This window comes from Strigops habroptila, chromosome 3, assembly GCF_004027225.2.
Source record: "Strigops habroptila isolate Jane chromosome 3, bStrHab1.2.pri, whole genome shotgun sequence".
Classification (NCBI taxonomy): domain Eukaryota; kingdom Metazoa; phylum Chordata; class Aves; order Psittaciformes; family Psittacidae; genus Strigops; species Strigops habroptila.
In genome coordinates this window covers 65106716-65124268 of record NC_044279.2, presented here as the reverse complement: position 1 = coordinate 65124268, position 17553 = coordinate 65106716, and the positions used below count along the sequence as shown (strand labels likewise).

Genomic DNA, 17553 nt, shown 5'->3' with positions numbered 1-17553 from the left:
AGCAGATTGATGCACAGGGTCTAACTCAACTTCATTAGGACCCTGGCAACTGGTCCAAGTCAGGGTTTATAAATGAATTAGCAGAACTCTATTGTGCAGAAAAGTATTACAACTCCCTCTGGTGAGCGTAAATGCAGCCGATCTCTACTGCGCAAGGTGCACTGCAGCCTTCTGCATGCCAATCGGTATTCAACTGTGGATTAAACAGCAATGTTGTTTCAGCAAATGAAACTACATACCAGCTACAATACAATAAATTCATTATGCTACGATATATTGTATAATATGCTCCCTGCTCATAACCAATGTGTCAACAGAAGGCTGCTAGACTGCTTTTGGTAGCTTTTTGTTCAGACACAATTTGCTGGTTGAGAGTGAATTTTGGTGCCTCTTGTACCCGTCAGCACTGCTGTTGCGTTTGTGGTGTCTTGGTATCATTTTGATGTTACAGTACAAATGTTACCAAAAAATACATGTGTTGCTATAGCACTATATATCAAAATAGTTCATAGAATTGACCCCAAAAATACCCTTCTCAGATAATGAAGTTTCTTTAGCACCTCACTAACATTGCCTGGCATATGCACCTTATCTACAGCATGGAATAGCAAAGTAGCCCCTCAGGATTCCACCATCCCAGTCTTGATTTTGTCATAAGGTGGTAATCAGGTGGGTCTAATTTCCAAACTTGTCCCTCAGTTTTGAACAGCTTGTGCTTTGCAGATGGAGACCCAGACACCTGCACTTTCAGCTCAACCTCTGGAAATCCTTGAATACAAGAAGAAAAGTGGAGTACAAAACAAAGCAACAAAAAAGAAACAAAAGGATAGAAAGATGGCAGAAACAGGATGCAGGAGATGGAGTGGAAGCAATCGAGTGGGACAAAGAGGGGCAGGGACAACATCATCTCAGTTTTCATCCACCAGGAACTAATCAAAGATTTCTAAACATTTAGACAAGGTCTTTTCACGCTTGTCAGAGGTTCGTCTTCTCTAAATTGCTATTAGCTCGTTAGCTGGTTAAGTCAGCCAAGTCAGTGTGCCAAGCTCCTATCCCTAGAGGCATCATCACTCCAATTAGTCAACAAACCACTCAGTGTCTGTGAAAAAATAAAATCAAATCAGGTTGTCATTGTCCTAAAATGGGTTATCAGAAACTGGAAGATCTCAAATCTTCAAATACCTTTATCCTATGTATTTCTCAATTTTCCCAGTTGTGAAATGGAGGTACTTTCTCTTTTGCCCCTGTGGTATGATTTGTATTTTATTTCATTCATTACTGTTTGTGAAGTCTATTGCAAGCCTTGGATGGAGACTGTATTTATTCAAGCAAGTAGTACTGCTGCTTTGAAGACTTCTCTGATCTACGGAAATCAGTATGTTCAGTAGCCTAAGCCAGATTCTCAACAAATGCCAACTCTTCCTCTGCTGCTTATGAAAAGGAAACTCCAGCATTGCTATAGAGACATAAGGAGTTCAGCAATACACTAATCCCCAAATTTTTCTAAGTCCAGGATTAATTACAAATGTGCTCAACAAAGCTCATAGATTCCTGCTACAGGGGATCTGTGGACCCAAAGCAAAAGAGATCAAAAGAAGACTAAGCATTCACAAGGTCATGTTTCACATGCCCTTCAGAGGCAGATGCACTGAGGAAGACAAATTTCTGGCACAAATATCACCATCCCAGATGAGAATTGGTCAGAATGATAATACTTGAGAGCCTTGTCAGAGAGGGGAAATTCCCTCTGCTTAACTTGGCCTCTACAATGTGATCTTAGAAAACCGTGAAACTGCACCAGATGAACAGAAGAACTTACTCCATTCCAGTGCAATCGCAATGATGTTTCTAAACTGATCAGCCCTGATTCAGGAGAAGCCTGAATTCTGTTTCCCCCAGGAGAGCTATTGAGCTCCTTTTTTCAGTGATGACATATGGAGGCATTTCTTGAAATCTTAAACAACTAACATTTCTTGCATAGATCTACCTTAACTGCACGGTGTCAAAGACATTTTGAAAGGCTATTCACTCATGAATACAGAAGGACAGTCCCGTGTCCCAGTCTTTCTGTTCAAAACCAATAGACAGCTGCCTCCCTGATGAGACCAACCTGGCTGGATCTTGTGGCCTCGGACATCTGTTAGACCCTCAGGAATACAAAAGCTAGGGCTAGAAGGTACCCTGGGAGGCCATTTAGTCGTTCTGCCCCATAGAACAATTGAGCCTCTAGTGTTTTAAAGTCTGTAACTTCCCAGACAGCATACTCTGGCACAGCACTATGACCAATACTGGCATCCCAACGAAAGGTTTCCTTAATGTCTGTCCTAAACCTTCTTTGTGCCAATGTAAAGCCATTACTTCCTGCCATATCCAAAGTGAATGCACGGAAATGGGTTATTCACTGCCTCTGTGCAGCAGTCTGTAGTCTTGCCTTTCCTTCTCTATGCTGAACAGCCTCACAACAGTCTTTCCTCTCAGGTCACTCTTCAGAAGATCCCTGTTGCTCTCCCCAACCCCACTCTAGTCCCTCCATGTATTCCTTCATTCCAGAATTTCCACAGAACTTTCACCCCTGCTGTGTATAGCAGAAGGATTTTTTCTTGCATCTTGTGGTTTGCACGTTTGTTTACACATCCCAGCATGTTTGCTTTTTTTTGTTTTGCAATAGCATGACGTTGAGTCATATTCGGTTTGTGATTGACTATAACCCCTGGAGCTTTTTCTGGGGATCTAAAGCACTAAGGTGGTGAGACAAACTTATCCCTGGCAATCTCTTCTTTTCAGTCAGTGCTAGATGACTTGTGGGATAATTTAGCCCTACTAGTTTCACATCTGGCAAGTTATACAAGAGATTTCAATGTCAGTTCTTTTGCTGTGTAACAGCCCAACTAAGCATAATACAGTACAGTAAATGTAATGGCATCAGTTCTTGGTAATTGGACTTTTCATGAAGGGAATGGTTGCAGGAAGTAAGCTCAGTAAAATTAAAATTTCTCTGAATTATTTTATTTTATGGCCTTTGCCATAGGCCAGTGGATTCATAGTCCTCCTTGCTTATTTTTCTCATCGTCTTGTGAAGACAAATTGAGTTTGAAATAAAGCAGAGTGAGACATCATAGGAGAGTGAAACAGAGGACATGCAAGTGACGGACGTGACTGGAAGATAAGTTGTGTAAAATAGCTTGTGGAGTAATGCTCAGGGGCTTGAGACAAATCCTTGTGACGTACTATCTTACTAATGTTGTTCTACATGAGTCCTGGTGGATCCTATAAGGACGGAATGGTTAAGAGATTAAAAAAAAAAAAAAAAATTACTTCGGAAAATTTCAGTTCAGACTGTTTGACTAAATAGGAAGATTTCAGCAAAACATAAAAGGTTGCAAAGATTAAATCACAAGGTCCCTTTCTGCCTGTAAAATATCCTGTGAAAAAATTCTGTGTTTGCTCTTACAGTCTTTCAAGGGACCAGAATAAACTGTGGACTGAGCAATGCTTATTACCTGCAAAATTTGTTCTCCTTCCATCTATGTTTTACTAACACTACCAAAGATAGTCAAATGAAAGAATAATATCAAAATTATTTTTCACTGTTTGTGTTTGTTCCTTTTTATACCCTTTTTGCTGTTCTGTAAATAATAGCTTATTCCATGTAATTATAGTTTTTAATCACTTCCACCACTGAGCACAAACATTAGCACAACAGCGCCTTAGCACAGTTTGTAGACAATTAAAAGAAAACAGTAGAATCTCCCAAATCTGTGAAATTTGGTGTAGTGTTACTATAGGAGAATATATCTGGTATTAGTGGGCCAAAGCTTATTGTACTTACTCAGGTTTTACTCAATTCTTTCTTATGCAGACCTTCTAGAAGTTCGTGGAAATTAGGACCAAATAAGGACTTTATTTAAAATCTAAAATCTATTCCATGTGAGAGATGTTAAGTGTTTGCAAAATCTAAACTTTTAAGTGTGTTTAAAGTTATTATACCCTGTATCTTAAAAGCTGTACCTGCAATATCATACCATCCATTTAAGGTATTCCTTTTTGCAATGTTAAATATGTAGTTTGATTTGATGTTTCTGAATTTAATGTAGTAGTCTTCAGTTAAATACAATAATCATTGTATGTTTGACTGGGAGATAACAGTAGAATAGGAGAATAATTCTCTTAAATTGGCATCCAAAAGTTCATTCAGCTCCTGCCACTTTTGCACTGGCAGCAATAATACTATGCATGACCTAAAATGTACAGAAAGCAGAGTGATGGAATGGAGATGTAAAAAGCCAGAAAATGTCAAGGGATGACACTGTGCAGAGTTTGTGAGGCTATGAGGAGTATGTACTGAGCACAAGAAAACACTTATGCCCTACCAAAGTTCAAGTACAGACATACGCTGTCTTTTATTTCTGTGGTGTGAGCTGGGACTTGGCCAGCAGCAAGGCAGAAGTGATGGGGTTAGTGTATTGCAGATCAGTCAGAACCAACTAGTCAGGATGAAAAACTTAGAAGATATCCAGTGCAGCAGCCTATAACATTAATAGCATTAAAAATAATTTTCAGTCAGATCAATATGAATCCTGTTTTCTTAGAGCCTTAGGGTAATTGAAGAAAGAGGGAGCCTTGGGAACAAAGTAAGTGAAAACACAAAGTGTGTAACATCTTATTTTCATCAAGTGAACACAAAATCTTTGAAATCCAAGTCCATTTGGCAAAACGCTTGCCAGCCCTGAGCGGTAGACTGTCTGACGTAGAGGAAATCTGGCTGAGTTCTTAGAGATTATTTCACCGGGAGTGACCTCCTGAGCAATGGGCGTCGTAAGGATTTGACTGTAACAGATGAAAGGGAATTCTGGTTGTGGGTGGGATTTAGATATTTATTTTTTATTTCAGACAGGCCAGCTGAAACCCAATTTTCCCTTTAGATGGAGATCCCGCAGCCTGCAATACTTGCTGGAGATAAAGCCGCCCCCAAAGCCGGGGAATGTAGGAGGAGTATGCCTTTTTGTAAACTAGGCAGAACCTAATCAAGCCGAGTTAAACTAAAGAGCATTATCGAATCGTAGTAAAATTTCTGACCTTTCACTGTCCAGAGTCTAATATTTTTCTTTGTTTTTATTTTAAGTTTATCTACATGAGAATAAATACCATCTTAAGGGTTGGTCATAGTAAGACAAAACACAGGTACATTGGCTGCGTAGCTCACAGTAACTTTTTACGGACTTTTCACTTGCAAAAAGTGGTATGGATTCAATGTTCATTCCTTATTAATGCTTAAATTTCAATAGAAAACATTTTCCTTTTTTTTTAATGAATTAAATGCATTAGCATGCAATAACCCATTTCAGAGCTGTTTCTCTTCTTTCCATTTTCCCTCCTGCTGGTTTGCCACTCAGGCTGGTGGAAATTTAGAAGTTGCCTGGGAAATTCCAATATTTCAAAACTTGGTTTTGTTTAATATTAGAATTAAAAATTTGAAGCATTCTGTATATGATATTCCCCCTCTCCATTGTCCCTAAAGGAAAAATCTCTGAGAGTTTCAGTGCAGACATGACAGAGCATTATGTTTAAACATTTTTATTGAGCAGAAATGTTTTAACATTCCATGTGTTTGGCTTGCTTGAAGCAAATCCAAGCATTTTGTTATGATGTGACCTTGCATTACTCTGCACCCTCCCAAGCAACTGCTGTGGGCTTTGTGAGGGAGATACAGCATCCTGCAGCGTGAGGTTACACCAACTAGACACCTAACTGAATGGAAGGTAGTAGCATTGGCTAGATTCTTAGTTTGTCCCTTTATGCCTGCAATACACACACAGAGGAGGATGAAACACACACTTGTCTTACAAGAAATGAAATACATGCCCCAGTTTGATGGGGGTGGGGGCAAGAATCCAAATTCCATTTTCCAGCTTCTTGTCTCTGGGTCTATTTCAACATATTTCACTAGCCACTACAGAGATGGTTGGCAGAATGGCTGGGGGGAGTCAATCAAGAGACAGAAGAACTGACAAAGGATATCAGTCATTTGGGTTTTTTTGGTTAGCCTAAATTGGCAAAACCTGCTAAAAACTAAAGCACTTCTTTCGCTTCTCCTTGCTCATAAGAAATCTTGCTACTCTGCAGAGCTGCAGCCTTGTGAGCTTTATCTGTTTAAAGCGAAGTCCATTTCTATTCTCTGGGTACTGCACAAGTCACAGTCATCTTTTTAATTACTAATTAGACTTCCATTAAGGAAATGAGTTTTATGTGCTGGTTGTCAAAGGTCCTTATAGCTGCCTCATTGCATGTGCCCTGTCCATTCAAGCAGCAAGCAAACAAACAGAAACTTACTCAGGGGTAGTAAACAAAAACTGAAAACCTTTGCCCCACAAAAATAAAGATAGAGGCTGAGACGGAGATGCTGCAAGGACTTTTCATTTTTCATTCCCCTTAGTTGTGTTTTTCCTGTCTGCCATGAGCAGTGTGAACAGAATGTTAAATATGCCCTAAAGTTACTCATGGAAAGAAAAGGTCACACACACGTGCACACTTCATCTCTTTCTCTCTTATGCACATGTGTATACTGTGTGTTTGTATGAATATCTACAGAGACACCCCAACCTTAGAACATTAAACTGTGGGACCCATTTATTTGCTTAGCAATTTCAAGAGGAAGAGGTTATAAATAGTCATAAATTCAATTTATTTATAAAGCATTCCCTGTCAGGCGTCACTGCACAAACAATTATGACAGAATTGTAGTAGATTAAAAGCATGAATTGGAGCATCATAAAATGTGCAAGAGTGGTGGGATTAAAATGCATTTGACAGAAATGTTTTAAAAGTGGGATTTTGATGAGCTCTTCTGGGTGGTCAGAGAAAAGTCTGTGCTCAGAGGCCTATTAAAACAAAGATTCAGGACCAGATTTCTGCAGGGGGTCTCTTGTGGCTCTCTAGTTCTTAGCTCAGTAGTGGAGAGTAATTCACAGAGGATCTAAATTGTGCTGGATGTGGCTACGGTTTCTTGAAGAGCCTATGTTTGCTGACATCTGATCCCATGGTAGCTGCCCAAATACTTCTTTCTTTGGCTGTTGTCATCTTTCCTGCTAGCCCTGTTCTCTTCTATAAAACATTGGCTATGTCCGGGGCTTGCATGACAGAGGCAGTGCCTTCTCAGCTCAGTATGTGGTGGTGCCTCCTTCAAATTGGGGTTCCTCCTGCAAGGCAATTTAGGGGAGGTTTCTAATTCTTTAGTGTTTCCTGAGAAGTTATGAAGAGGAGGAAGAGAAATGGGGAATTCAGTCTGTAGGCAATTACTGACTTGCCTACTAAGTGGATAATATTTTCTATGTTAAAATTAGTAGGAAAATTCTCCCTGAATTAACTATATGTTAGTCTAACCTGACATGTACTAGAATTACTCCAAACCTTGTAGGATTAGATAATTTTTTAAATATAATTTTTAAAAAAGCTCTTTGAGAGAAAAGATGCTTCATTAAATTAAGGGTATGGAATGCAACTCCTCCACACCCCTTACCCATGAGGGGATTGTAAAAGCCCTTGGCACAGAGAAAGTCTTGTTATGAGTGTATTTCCAAAGGATCTCACTATCCACATTTTGAGTTCTGTTGGAAGTTCTGTCCTTCATTTTGGCAGCAGTCAGACGCTTGGAATTCACCTTTGTTAAGCTTTCCTACCACTGATTGAAAAATAATGTACTGAAAGCTCTGGTTTTGTAACAAGGATCAGATTAAAATGATACAATGAGAACAACTCTGGACCTGTGACTTGAGGAACCAGCCCGACAATAAAATAATTAGAACAGTTATTGCTGAGGTCATGTAGCTTTTTTCCAAAAGCAAGCATGCTTGTCTATCCTGCTGCAGGTGATGCACTGTAAAGACCTTTTGGAAACTGCCCTAGTGAGTCGATATTTAATTAGATAGTTTCTTTAGAATTCCTCCTCCTAAAGTGGGATATATATTTACTGTTCTGCCTGGCAACAAAATGCTCAATATTTAACACTAGCATGGTCTTGAGCACAGAAAGGTTAGGTTATGCTAGAGGGGACTGGTTTTTAATATTAATAAAAATGAAAAGTGTTAATAAAATGGAGCACTGAAGTGTTTTGTAGCTGATAGCTTACATACATGATCAAGTCCAAACACCTAAGTATGATCAGTAGCCAATTTCTAACTCATTTGTGTCATTCTGGGAGCTGGATGAGACATGATATGCCTTGCAATGATCTATTAGATATAGCTGTTATATTGGGACTGCTCTGATGTAAATGGATACTTCTGGTACCCTGTCCTTAAACAGACGTTGGTAGATGGACGGTTGACTGGTGTTTCAAATGGCTGTGTTAACCTTGGAAGAAGACACTGGACTGCCTCACTACCTCTGAAACTACGTAAAAGAAGCTAGTAGAAGCTTTCTTCTGGGGGTGAATTTAATTTCTGGGCATGATAACAACACAACACCTAGCCAGCTTTTAATTTCTATCCAGAGATCCTAAATGAGGCTCTCTTAGTCATAAAGCTGATGTTGCCTTCCCTAATGTTGCTTCCTCCTAGAAGGATAATCTCTTGTTGGTCTGATCAGAATGTAAAGTGACAGTTCATTTCAATTTAATCAGAGTAGTGGACCAAAGCAAAAGAAAGTAGGGTACGAAATTCTCTGCCTCTTCAGAGCTGTTCAGTTTGGAATGTTTGTACATGGCGGTTTGGATGGCTTCAATTCTTGGTCACGCCAAAGACAGACCAAGCCCATAAGGAACATAATCTCTGTATTTAATTCATATATAGGCAAGAACTTTGTTCTATTCAGTCCAAAAAAAAAGAACTCTTGAGCAACAGCACTCAAGAGATTTCTACTACTTCTAGCCAAAGACCGTAAAGAAAAAATTTGAATAGGTTAGACATTATCTAATCGGCATCAGAGTCCAAATTTTAAGTCCAAATGGATGCATAATCCTTTATATGAATCCAGAAAGGTGCATGCTTGACCATCTCTATTGTGGAGAATAAGGCATCCCACTGGAAAGCATTGTGTGGAAAGGAAATAGCGAGTTGGTTAGATTATTCTGAGGGCTGGAGTTGTATTTAGAATGATAAAAAACACATTTTGTCTCAGAAAAAATATGGGTTGAGAGGGACTTCTGTGGGTTGTCTAGTCCAAACTCCGCCTCAAACCATGGCTGTCTTCAAAATTAAATCAAGTTGCTCAGAATCTTCTCTAGTATAAAGGTTTCAAAATAATAACTCTCTCATAGTATGGTCCAAATTATAATGGCACGTCCACCCCTTCTGAAATGCAGGATTCCCAATAGTGGCATTATTCTGCAGAGCTGGAGCCTGTTTCTTCACCTAATATTAGTAAAACAAATGTAGTGAAGTGATGGTAAATCAGAACAGTGATGCCATACATCATCTTTATTTTGGTTTGAGTGGAGAAGGAACATATGGCTTACTGAAAGGGAAAGTGTGTTTATGCAAGGTACCTAGCACAGGGGATGGACCAATTGTATCTTGGCTTTGTATTTATAATTGAACTCTGTCTGACACAAAACGTAATTCCACTGAACCCATAAATAAATTCAACTTGATCCTTGCCAAAGTGCTGTAAGAAAAATGAGTTCACACTAGATCCTGCGAAAGATCTATGCATGAAGTATTCATTGATTTGCTAAGGAACTCTTGAATGTAATTTGTATATCAGGTCTGTAATAATTCAAAACTGTTAAAGTCCTCTCTTCCGTTCATTTCAGCGGAAGTTCTTTAAATGCATCGTGGGCATGTTATAAACTATCATAAAGTACTGAAGGCTGGCTTGCGCTATGTTCCTGTTTTATAATTACTCATTTCAGATTAGACTTCTGCCTTTGGTTTATTCTTCTAGCTTTTAAAGTAGCTGCATATGAGAGTACCTGTCATTTACAGGTGTTAGTTAAAAGGTGGTATTTCTGCAATGCTTGGTGTGAATTTAACTCTGCTCATTGTAATGCCTGATGTTATACAGACACTGCCTTTGGTTGGAGAGGAGAGAAGGCAATGCTGATGGTGTTTGGAAATCTAACCCTTTGGAAGCTGCTTGGACTGCTGTTTACCAACAGAGCGGGTTATGTTTGGTTAAATGCTAGTCACCCACTTCCTTCTTTGGGCTTGTTTTATCCTTTCCAGGTAAAATCAGTTAGTGTTCTTTTTGGTGCAATAGTTAGAAGAAGGGATGCTCTCTTTTTAGGACCAGAAGTAACAGCAAAAGGAGTTATGTTTAACAGTATGCTATCTTATCATCCCTTTCTGTTTATCAAATAAATAGATATGGCTGCTTGCTTGTTCAATGGCAATAATTTTAAGGAGAAAGAAAGAAAAAAGAATCTAAGCATGTTCTCTCCTTTTATTCCCCAATGTGCTTGTGTACTATTTTCACACATACTTAGCTGAAAACGTCCCCTGAGTAACTGAGTACATTCAGAAGGAACTTACTGTCAACAAGTTAAGATCTGTCTTAAGATCTGCTTTATTGAATTGATCCTTTAAGTGCATACATGTGGCTCTTCCTCATTGAAGGTCAAAGTTATTAATGCTAACAGGAACCTCCAGGTCAGCAAATTCACACAGTGAGGATATCCATATCTCTAATGTGATGATAACTTGTAATCCAAAAAAATTGAAACTTTTTTTCATAAAGTCTCTAGGCCATCTTTGCCAGCACTGTAGTTTAGTTTCCTTACTGCCCATCAGAAAAGATTATTTTCCCTACTAGGAAAAAGTCTGAGTGCTTCCACTCTGACTTGTATCTTTCAGAGCCTATTTATGCAGCTAATGCCAAAGCATCCTATATGACAGAAACCCTTAAAACACTGATGTTTTCCTTGGACTACTGAGTATTTGCATTACTGAATAAATGTATTCTATTATGTTTAAGGAAGCACTAGGGAATAACGCAGACACTGACGTAACATTGACTAAGGTCAAACAGGCAGATTCATAATGGTTCTAGCTGTTCAGGGCTTGCTGCACGTTACTTCAAACGCATAAATTCTAGTTTTTGAACCTTGGTTTGTTACAAGATGAGCAGAGTGCAAGCAGAGACAGACAGCAAAGTCTGATTTTTAGGCTGTAAACTCTTAAGACTGGGGTGTATGAGATACGAGGACATGATTGTCATTTGAGCTTCGAGTAACTCTTACAAAGTAAATGTTACAACCGAGCAGTATTGCTGAGTGGATGGGGTTTGGAGAGCTAGGATCAAGATGCAATGAATCATCCTGAGGACCATTTCTCAGAAACAGCACTGGTCTACTCACTCCTCTGTTGACAGGAGAAAAGCCTCAAGGCACCCTACAGTAATTTCTTTGGATTTCCTGTTTTCAGACTCCTTTTATGAACCGAGAGTATCATTAGGTATGGTTTAAAAATTATAAACAAAAACAAATTGATGACATCTTTTGAAGGCACATGAGATTAGAGGGGTTTTGTACTTAATACAGTAATCCTCTTTTGGAAGTATATCTTAGAGCCTTAACAGTAAGTTAGTGTTTGTTTTTTTGTTAAGAGTAAGATGATGTACAGTTTGTTTCTAGGCAATGTTAGTGCTGGCTAATTTATTGGCTAGGTAGATTAGCTGGCTAATCTATCGGCTGATGCTTATGTCTTACGTCTATGAAAAACAAAACAAACCCAGAAAACCAGTGGTAGAGTGAGTCCCAGAACATCTGTGTATGCTCTAGAGACTGGCCAGTTTTCTAAAACTTTATCCTTTTTCATCTTCCACTCATATATTGTTTGTTTGGGGTTTTTTCTCTGATTTTCTTTCTTTTCCTTCTTTTTTTTTTTTTTTTTTTTTTTTTTTTTTTTTTTTTTAAGCATTTCAGCACTATTGCCCAAGCAGGAAGCTCCTGCTGTATAATTCTGCAGTCTTCACTGTGCTTCATGTGTCTCGGCTCCACCAGCATGATTCCCATTTCTGAGACACACATTAAAAAAATACTGTTCCCTCTTTCTTACAGCTCCATAACAAGTTCTCTCTCTTTTGATGCTGTGGTTTGGATTTGTCTTTCGAGGGCTGATGCTGTTGCTATCTCCTTTCCCTCCCACAGAGGTAGTGGGCAGCTCCCTGTCAGCAGGGAGCTCTCTCAAGCAAAAATGCCAATATTTTTCTATCTTGGTTTCCTTTAAAATGGCACCAAATTGGCTTCTCAGAGGAGTGGGGTTACAGATACTTTGCAGTGCTATGTCCCTTGGGAGCTTGAAACACTGGGGCCCAGTCTGCCTAAACCGTGACAGCAAAACTTCAAATGAGCAGCCAGAATTGCAGGTGCCCATTTAGCAGAGACAAATTAATAATTCTCTCTGGCTGCTGAGGGCAATAGGTCCTCCTCTTATTTCTAACCTGAGGCAGGGGGTGGTTAAGTCATGCCTGTGAGTTCATCTGGCAAGGGTGGCATCAGAACTGGGACTTTAACCCAAGTTCCTGGGAACCTAGTTATGCTGTGTCATTACTGAGTTATGCTGCGTTCATAAAAGCCCTTGAGTTTTATAGTATAAGGAGAAAAGGGAACACAATTAATTAGTAGGCTTTTCAAATTCTTCTGGAGTCAAAGCGAGAGTAGCTTTCTGAAATGGTCTGTGAGTAGCTACACTGTTTAATCTCGGCAGCATTTTTCCTTCAGTTTTAGATCCTGAAATCATTAATTTAAGTGCAGAGGATCATAAAATCTCTCTCCTGTGCTCAGCATTCTATATCTGATGTTCATTTCAGAGGCTTTTATAGAGTTTTACTTTATGTGGATCTTTCCACTTTAACCAGAGCATTTAAGGAATTTATTCAAACAGCTTGTAGTTGTATATGTAGACATGTGTATATCTTTGTATAGGTGTATATATATGCATGTGTGTGTAATATTTTGGCATATTATTACCTCAGTAGCATGGTTCAACAAACAGCTTTATTACAATAACAAAACAGGAGTCTGTAGTCCCGTAGGCATGTTTAGAAGCAAAAACGTATGAGGCTCCTAAACCCAACCAAATGGAACCTGTTAGTGTGTGAAATACTGGCTGTTCTGTGCAGTATTAAATATTAAAAAAAAAAAAAAAAGAAGTTTGTTCCAGAATTTTCTCAAGTATTTACTTTCTTGAACCTTTGATTATGTTAGTATTTCAACAAATACTAACATAATTAGTTAGTTATTTCAACAAAATTAATGCAGTGGAAAGGCTCTTCTGGCCAGTAGGCCTGCACAGCACTGCAGCCCCAGAAGAAGCACAGAGCCAGAGCGAGCTGACAGCAGCATTTGTCTGAGGGTGCCCAGAGGTCAAGGACAGTGTTTGCTGTTGAATCACTAGGCACAGGATCAGTTTTAGGCCTTCCTCTTCAGTTGTTCTGCCAATCTGCTTCAAATTGGACCTGGAGCTATTAAACGAGGGGGTGGTCTCCTCAGCATCCCCTTGGTATCAGTGTTGGCTGTGACTGCCAAGAAAGATTTTAGGGGAAGGCCGGGTTTTAGTGCCTACAGCATTCTATCATGAGCCCATGTCTGTGTTTACAGAGTGGGATGCCAGGTGAATTGAGTGCACAGGGCAGCCTCATCAGCAGTCTGAATGAGAGAGTGGTCTCAGATCTGCTGTAGCTCTTTGCAGGAGGGAAGGAGGGCTTGCCCACAGCATGGAAAGCCCTTGGTTGAAACCGGGAATGAGACCCATTAATGGGCTGGGTTGCAGCGAAAGAAATCTTCATTTCCATCCTAAAAGTTGTTAATTCGTCCCTAGGGAGGCCATGTCCATGCCAGGCACAACACTTCCTACTCCCATCCTCAATGCAGGGCAGGTTCTTCCTTCCCAGAGCCCATTTCCACCTTCCTTCATCCTTTGCACAGGCTTTACCTTGCCCTTTCAGAGATAGGGCATCGTCTCCCAGGCAGAGCTACCACAGGCTATCTGTATAGGATGGCATCTGGCCTTGCACCATGCTAATAGAAACGTGAGCAGCACAAAGATGCAGGGCAATCAGAAAGAAACTGCATAGACTTCCCATCACACGATCATTCTGTGGTTTGTTTTGGGCTTTTTTTAAGAGGTTTCATGGCAAAATGAATTACTTTACAAATGTACGCATAGAGTTTGATTGTTTGGGGCTGCTTGGCTACGATTTGTACATCAATTAGTACCCATTCATGTGTCAGCAGCAGTGGAAGAAGAAGGGCAGCAGGTGAGTCCATTCTAGGAGTGTGCAAGCCATTATGGAGCTCTTTTCTGTGGCCAAGACCATGGCTGGACTCCTGGTTGCTAGCACTTGATGTGCCAATTCATGTGCTAAATAATACAATGCGCTTACTATTTGTAAAGCCGAGGGCATAGCAGTTGCTAGTATTGTATGTTGTTGTTTCTTTCTCTGAGTTCAAGGGGAGGGAAATCTTAGCGTGCTGACCTTTCTCCATCTGGGACAATAATGGATAAATTCTGTGTTGTGGGCATGTTCAAAAGGTTTATGATGAACAGATAACTACAAAATGATACTTTTTCTGTTTTAGGCATTCCCTGCACTAAGTAGTGCAAATGTTGCAGTTATTGTGAAAGCATTGTCTGAGGGGAGAACAGCAATATTTTAAAGCACAAACATGTGCCTGCTACTGTCGGATGAAATTTCTCAGTCATGTAAAATAGCCTGTTAGTGTAAACATGCAGATGAACTGGAAATTGCTTTTTTTGATCAATGGGTTGGTAGTGAGTTGTTAATTATGTGTGGCTGAAAGGAAGATGTTCAAATGGGCAGCTGTGAAGTGATGGAATGGGGTTTTTTTGTAATCCTACACTTTTTGTATTGCTCTGTCATATGAAAGTGTCATACATTCATTCAACTGGACAGAGGAAAAGGGCAATTGCAGTTTGGTGTTGAAAAGAAAAATAGTGAACTGCCTGATTGTTTTTCTGGGTACCCTGTAAGATATGACCAGGAATCCCTAGGATGTTTTAGTTTGTATTTATCTCAGATTTTTATCTCTTTAATGTGAACTTCTATTCACTTTGGAGTTTAACCTTGTAGGGACCTTGTATCTTTTTGCTGTCATCTAGTTTTCACGTACTTATTTCCCACTCAGCTTGCCACGCAGCACTTTGGTAGTGATTACCTAATACTGCAGTTTCCCTCCTACTTAGGTGGAGGTCTCTACCGTTTCTGCAGTACTGCTATTCTTATTCTACGGTGGGGAATAAGAGAAACCCCAGAGATTAGAGATGGTGAGCCTGTGCACTGATTCCAAAAACGTGCTTGCTTGTCCTGAATCAGACTGTACTGTCACTGGAAGTAATTTTGTTTGGATATGCTTAATTGCAGCCTGCATTTCACAGGGACATGTAGATTTCTCATGAAATGAATAAAAGCCCCTAACATTAGTCATCCTGATCTGTAAATCATTTGCCACCAATATTCTGCCTACCTATTCCCCAGCCACAGAAAAGGGAATCCCAAAGAAGGCACAGTATGACACATGCATCAGTCTCAGGTGGGCTCTTGTCTTTATTTCTACCCATCTCTCTCAACAGTATTGCATCCAGCAATGTTTCCTCTCCAGAGGTAGAAAAGGACTGCATGCAGTTCATTCTGATAGCTGATAATATTTGGCAACGTACTCTGTAGAGAGCTGAGTGCTAGAACATGCCTGTTGACCTTCTCCCCACCTCCTTTACACAGGTGTGTGCAGTGGTCAATCACTGCCTAGGCAAGGGCAGCAAATTTCAGAGCCTATCCAAAATTTACTGCCACTGTCCCGTCAGACTAGCTGCAGACAAGGAAAGTGTAGGGAGAAAGGCCCTCTGACAAGCCATGCATGTTAGGTGTACTCAAGTGGTGGGTCATTGAGCTTGGAGGCTGCATGGGTGGACTGTGACAGAAGAAAACGTCCTTATCCATGGTTTGTCACTCACACTAACCACTGTCTCTCTGTTCTGTTATCTTCCACAGGAACGAGTGGAGTATCTCTTTCTCATAATTTTTACAGTGGAAGCATTTTTAAAAGTAATAGCATACGGACTTCTCTTTCACCCCAACGCTTACCTCCGCAATGGCTGGAATTTACTAGATTTTATAATTGTGGTAGTAGGGTGAGTACCAACATTTTATCTTTGAATGCACTGGCACATGGGGATACTGTCAACCTTTGGGAGCATAAGGGTGGGTGAATACTTGGTATGCTATGTATGGGTTAGAGGTTACTGTACATTGTGTTCCTCCTCTTACCACCATTTTAATGGTTTGCAAGACATGGAAATTAAATTGCTTTTCGGGAACAGGGATAAAAAGAGGAAGCAGTGCAAGACTGCCCAACTGGAAGAAACTCTCTTTGTTTTTAAACCTGTATGAATATTTAAAAATAACATCTGGGTTGGATCCTTGAAGATTAGAGTTGGATGACAAAGGAATTCTGCCATCATGTGAACTTTTACTGATGTTTCTCACTCTCAAAGATGGATAAAAAATTTAAATCCCAGGTTTCCATTCTTACAAACAAAAATAAGTTCTTCCGTTCAAATGCACTGTTCTGCTGGTGATTTCAATACTTTGATTTTGACCCTTTTAATGTTTTAACATTTTAAAAGTCTAATTTTACTATTGCAGATCAAACTGCCACTTTGAGCTGCAACCTTTCTAATCCCCTTATATTACTCTACATGTTTTCAAGCTTGGCATTTAATTTATTCAAATAAAAGCAAAGTAAAACACCTTCTTCTTTTTCTACCTAAGGGTAGGAGATAAGCAAGGGATTTGAATTGTGGTTGTTGAAGGGAAGAGGTGAAGGATAAACTACCACTGAAGACAAAGAGAACAAGTATATCTTTGCCTGAGTAATTTGTCCCATCCTCCCACCACTCCATTGTTAAAGAATTTCATCGCCCACAAAAACTTGAATTCTTTTCACCTCTTTACCAAGCAAACCCTGCATCAGCTCCTAGGGAAAACGTCAAAAGGGACACTTTCAGTCATCGAAAACCCCTCCTAATTTCTGCCCAAGCCAAGGTCCATGTAGCTTCTTGACCATTTTTGTGGCGGCCCCCCAAAATTACGTCAGCAAACTGCTGTGTGCTACCCAATCCCTCCTACTTTCCACCATCATGGGTAGAAGTGGGTGGAAAGAGAATTCCCAGTGAAGGGGAGGGAGGACAAGCTGGAACCTATTCTTAGTCTCAAGACCTCTCTGCCTCCACATGGGCATAACGCTTCTCCTTACAGCGGTGCGCCTTTGTTACTACCTGCAGCCAGAGGATACCACAGCAAATTAGTAATTGGAAATTGGAAAATCCCCAACCCCTCCCCTGCGTTGATGTCTAATTCCATAGCTGGTTCTGCCTTTCAATGCCCTCAGATTTATCACCTGCTTGGGAATTACTGCTTAAGTTTAAGAAAGATTGGAGAACAAAAGTCCTGTGAATGCGATTATTCCCTTTTCATTTTTATGAGAAAGAGACTTTTTAAAGAGAGGACACATTACCTCTTTTGCTTCCATTGGAATGTGAAAGAGCAGGGCTTCGGAAATCACAGGGCAGCATTATATCTAGTTTAAGCACAGTCCTT

General features: G+C 40.0%; 1 protein-coding gene across 7 annotated transcripts in view; it reads left to right on the top strand.

The window, feature by feature from the left end:
- CACNA1C (calcium voltage-gated channel subunit alpha1 C) overlaps nucleotides 1–17553 on the top strand; it is a 440223-nt gene that overhangs the window by 220544 nt on the left and 202126 nt on the right. For all 7 annotated transcript variants that reach the window (XM_030480605.1, XM_030480603.1, XM_030480597.1 and 4 more), the window contains exon 4: nucleotides 15946–16085. In XM_030480605.1, coding sequence (XP_030336465.1) covers nucleotides 15946–16085 — 140 coding nt within the window. The remainder of the gene's footprint in view (nucleotides 1–15945; nucleotides 16086–17553) is intronic.